This window comes from Protopterus annectens, chromosome 6.part0 (assembly GCF_019279795.1).
Source record: "Protopterus annectens isolate FY-2018-M chromosome 6.part0, PAN1.0, whole genome shotgun sequence".
NCBI classification, from domain to species: domain Eukaryota; kingdom Metazoa; phylum Chordata; order Ceratodontiformes; family Protopteridae; genus Protopterus; species Protopterus annectens.
Window position 1 is genome coordinate 1,048,053,335 of NC_056737.1, and position 5,548 is coordinate 1,048,058,882.

The 5,548-nt window shown below is 36.1% G+C and overlaps 1 protein-coding gene across 1 annotated transcript in view; it reads left to right on the forward strand.

Annotated features, from left to right (window-relative positions):
• The window catches only part of LOC122804088 (lectin-like), a 59,594-nt gene extending 57,651 nt beyond the window's left edge, over nt 1-1,943 (forward strand). The window contains exon 6 of the mRNA XM_044073748.1: nt 1,100-1,943. Coding sequence (XP_043929683.1) covers nt 1,100-1,161 — 62 coding nt within the window. The 3' untranslated portion in view covers nt 1,162-1,943. The remainder of the gene's footprint in view (nt 1-1,099) is intronic.
• Nucleotides 1,944-5,548: the final 3,605 nt, after the last annotated feature.

The window sequence follows — 5,548 nt, forward strand, 5'->3', positions numbered from 1 at the left end:
ATGTTATGCTGTTTGCCCTCTTATTGTCACGAATATGGAAATAAATATGTACACAATTTTATTGAGTTTAATATTATCTTATTAACTATTGAGGCTATGGGATTTGAACCTTGTAGATTCCTTATTCATGAACGCCTGTAAAATATGAAATTATAAATGCAACTTGTTCTCATTTTCTTGCTATTACAAGCACAATTTGATCAAATAAAAGCCATTCCAGTCTCCAGCCAAACAAACATTGTCGTAGAATTATAGTGGCATTATTACGTACGCAGACTCTATGTTTTGGTCAGATATTTAGAAAGCAAAACTACTGGCTTCACCCAGGATACTTTTTGGAAAACCTCCTATAAATACATCCTTTTCTTCTAAATTGATACACATTCAGTTCACGATTAACCATAATGGATTTGATACTTCAGTAAAATTGATTTCTCATGGTCTGCCTATTTCTCTTATCTGTTCAGTATGTAAGCATAAGCCTGTGAATATAAACTAGTTTTCGGAACTACCATATTAGTAAAAACAAGTGTTTGCTACTTAAAAAAAATCATCTGTTTCATTTCTCACAAGCTATTTATTCATTTTAAATATGAAGACACTCAGAATATCAGACATCACCTTAATTATTATCCAGACCAAAGCTTCATTGTTTAGGTATTAAGTTCTTAAAAAATTAGACTTCTGACTATAAAATCTTTTAAAGGTAAATGGAAAAATCTTATTGTAACACAGATAAAACTTGATAAAATTTCACAAACGCTTATATAAAAATCCCAGTTTATGGAAGAATATCAAAAATAGATGTTTGAGGTCATAGTTTGCAGAAGGTCTGGTGAATCAAACATCTGATCTCTTATTATATTCAGAAATGATTTGATATTAGCTTTGGTTATTGTGATGTGGGCCCATTTCTTTAACTTTTATATATCTCATCATTTTAAATTACTAATTACTGTTTTATTGTTGCTTTTCTCTTTACGTTTTAAGGTATTGTTTTTTTGTACAAGACTTCTCAGTAAAATATGACTTAAAAAAATAATACTTTCTGCTTTAGACTGTAGTAGTTAACAATAACGTTATCTGTTTTTTATTTTAGAACAAGGAGTCTGGGTAGTGGCTTATTGTTATGAATCACGACCTTATGTGTGCAAACTGTGAGAAGTCAGGAAAAACTACGTCTCATCATTGCATCTCACTGTACTTGATGGAACTCTGTTGAAAGCTGATGTCACATGACTCAGTACATTTTGACTGCTTTGTTAATCAGCTGAGTAGCTGTGCTGATGCATTAAACCTTTTCAGTGACAACCTGCTTTTTTCTGATGCTCTTTCCTGCATTTGTTATACATTTAATTTTGTAATGCTCTCTCTCTCTCTCTCTCTGTCTCATAACCCAGTAACTTTATTTCACCTTATGTATTCAAACATGGTGTTTACATCTCAGCCTGCAGATGGCACTAATGGAAAAGTAAATGATAGACAATTGATACTGCTATCTTATGTAAACACCCGAAGCATATAATTATACAGAGTGTAACCAAAATTATCTATTCAGGCACAAAGAAGGCTTAGATGTCTCCAGCAGATGCTTATGACGAATAGGTTCTTCACAAAAGTTTAAATACATGTAAACCATGCCATTGATAGAAATGTTCATTTAAGAGGATTATACAGAAATTTCTCAAAATCTAGATTTTTTAAAACTTTATAATTATATTCACTGCATTTGGTAGCCAGTTGTCTTCTTCATCTGCTTTTTAATCCAGAATTGGAATGCTAATTTGTAAAAAGCCTGGAAAAGTTTATAATATATCTGTAAACTGTAGACATTTGCTTCCCAACCCCAGTGCTAAAAAATATGGAGCTTGTGTATTCATGCTGAGAACTCTGAAGTATTTGAATTATGCCTGGAACCTTAATAAAGCTTAGCTAAGCATCAACTTGAATGTCTGTGGTTTTCTTTAGTATATCATCTAGGGACAAAATATAAGGGTCTATATTAAAAGACCGAAGATGCATTCTTTCGAATGCATCTTGGTCGAACTTAAAAGGTTGAAAATGGAAAATATCAAAGTGGCTGCTAAGCGAATTCTTTCCCTGGGAAAGAATTTGCTTGGCCGCTTCAGTACTTTGCCGTTTTCGGCACTGTAGTGCAGTCTCAGAGTTGATATATTTAAGTAGGGGGAGTGTGGGGGGCAAAGCCCCCCACTTAATGTAATGTTTAAAATGTTTTTTATTTATTTATTTATTTTTTGTTGGAACGGTGATTTTTTTCCCTTGAAATAAAATCGCTGTTCTGACACTTCGACATTGTAAGCTTTCGCTTACAAAGGGTCAATTAATCACCATTCACTTTTCTAAGCGTTCGGTGATCTAATATAGACCCAATATAATGTGTACATGTGAATTATTCTTATTACAAATATTTAGGTGAAACAGTGGTGCAGCAGTCAGCTTTGCTATTTCAAAGTGCATGCTCCTCCAGTTTGAATCCTAGCTGGGGTACCATTATCATGGATTCTGCCTATCCCCCACATGTCTAATTGGATTTTTCCTAGGTACATTTTTTTTTAAGTAATTGCGTGATGCACGTACGACTGCTGCACGGCTCAAGGAATAGCAAATTCAAACATCAGTAAAGCCAGCAGAAAAGGTGGAAATCCACAATTTTATTTAAACAGTAGAAATAACATGACAAGGTAGAGGGAAATAAACCCAACTACCTACCCCAAACTGGTTTCGGCTGTAACAGCCTTCTTCAGTGAGTAAACATGAGCAACAAAAAATACACTCATTTAAATATATCACATAAAGCAGTTCATTGGTGCATTATAATTGATAATTAAGCCCAGGTGGAAATAGAGCTCCTAGCTTGATAGTCCATTTACGTTCCTTAAAATTAAGTAAATCATGTCATCCTAATTTGTCCCTACATCTACCCACAATACAATCTATAACAGTAAAATAAAAAGATGCAGTATTGTGTTTGCACACATGTTTATACAAAGCATTGACAGAACGTTTGTTCCTAATGTCACTGAGATGCTCCCCAGTTCTAAGACGGAAAGGGCTAGATGTTTGTCCCACATAGAATGAGGAGCATGAACAAGTGACCAAATAAACTACCCATTCTGTGCTACAATTAGCCCAAAAATTAATGTTAAAAACCACCGATGTGTTGCGGCTACTAAATTCTCTTGTTTTCTGAACCCTAGAGTAGTGAATGCAATGTCCACATGGTGTACAACCTATCAATGGGCCACCTGTAAGTGTACGTTGAGTGGGAACCATGGAGCTAGGTCCCACCCTCTTATAATGATGAAAAAGGGAACCTAATGTACGTCCTTTCCTGAATGAGAAAGAACATCTGTCACCCAAAAATGGATGTAATCTCTCCTCGGCCATAAGTATGTTCCAATGTCTGTTGATAATATTCATAAACCCCCATGTATTGCGTCCATATGTGTTCACCAGATGAACCAAAGAGTTAGAAAAACATTTTGGTTTGTCCTTGTATTGTAAATGTTTAGTTCTGTCTTGAGTGGAAGCCCAGTGGCAAGCTGTGCTGATTGTCCCAGGTTGGTAACCCCTCTCACGAAAATGTATTAAATCATCCCTGGTATTCTCAAATGATTCATGGCTGGAACAAATCCTTTTTACCCAGAGGAATTGTGATTTGGGGATATTTCGGATGATATGTTGGGGGTGGAAGCTGGTGGCATGCAAGAATGAGTTATACTCGGGGAATTTCCTATACACTCGTGTAGCTAAAGTATCATCAGGATTCCTGCTAACTTCTACATCGAGAAAAACAATCTTTGATTTATGGAAGTTCACTCTGAATTCAATTCCCCCATTTGTTATCATCGAGATAACCAATAAACTCATGTAAATATGTGTCATCCGACCTCCACATCACCCAACAATCATCAAGATATTGCCGCCAAATATCTATTTCCTCAATATATAAATTATGACTGGAGTCATAAATAAGTATCTCCTCAATATAGGCCATAAATAGGTCTGCATAAATGGGTGCAAAAGATGCACCAATTGCTGTACCCTTGACCTGACAAAAACATTGGTCCTGGAAGTAGAATACATTACTAGTAAGAACATATTCAGCCAGGCATACTAAGAAAGTATTAAAGCCTGGTTGGTATAAACCAGATCTTCCCAACCAAAATTCCAAAGCCAGTAAACCTGCCCAGTGTGGAATATTCATATAGAGAGAGGTTACATCCAATGTACACATAAGCCAATGTGGTTCCAATTGCATGTCAGATATAATGTCAAGAAACTGTGTTGTGTCCTGAATTCTGGCCCATACCATAGATAATAGTGGTTTGAGATAGTGTGTTAAATATTCAGAAAGTGGTTCAGTGATAGATCCCCGCCTTGATACTATTGGTCTACCGGGAGGACATCTAGTGTCCTTATGTATTTTGAGTAGTAGATAGAAATACTATTTACTCGGGGATGAAACCAACAACTGATGCCTAACAGAATCAGTGATGATGCCCTTTTCCTTGGCTTGAGTCAGAAAAGAATCAGTTTTGGTCTTAAAATGATTAGTTGGATCCAAGGGCATAGCCATATAATATCTGTTGTCCCCGAGTTGTCTTAATGCTTCTGCATTATAATTAACCCAATCTTGAACCACTATTGCACCACCCTTATCTGCTGGTACAATAACAATCTCCTTGTTGTTCCCAAGATCTTCTATACATTGTACCTCCTCCTTGGAAAGGTTATTATAAGAGTACTGAAATTCCCTAAGGTTACAATGTAAATCTTTTAAAACATTGGCCTGAAAAATAGATACTATATGTGACATAGGTGGAGTAAAAGTAGATCTTTTAAATTTGAACTCTGGAACATCCTGGGTGGTGTCATTTTCAAAAAACAATTTAAGATTTAACAAACGACAGAAATTTACCACATCCTGTGCTAGGGTATATTCTGGAACAAAAAAGCCGGGGACAAAATTACGGCCTTTATTTAAAACTTTAATTTCCAAATCAGAAAGGTGTACAGAGGAAATGTTATGTACATTCATATAATCAACTAGTGTTCGATCATTAGTTGTAACAGACCCTCCAAACCATCTACCGGTCTGACATTTTTTGTGCTTCCTCCCCCCTCGTCTGGACCTGAACCCAAAGGGTGTGACAAACTCCTTCTCTTGGGATCAGGTGAGGCGTCTGTAAAGTTCCCCTCCCCTTCAGTATTAGAAGATGTCTCATCCCCTGATGTGTAGCTCAATGACTCAGAGTTTCTTTTAAAATAGATTTGGGTCTTTTTCTCTTGGGGACAGAAGATTTATTGCCCGGAAGCCTAAAAGTAACATTCCTAGGCATATCAAAAGGTTTACCTCTGTCATAATCCCCTACATCTCTCTAAAACTTCTTGAGTTTCTTGTTCTTTAAGACTTGTTCAAGCTTAAGAAACTCAGTGGTTAACTGATTAACATGAGAGGCAAAAGACCCAGTTGATTCAAATTTGTTGACCTCCATACAAAGTGTTTCAACCTCCTGAATCCCTT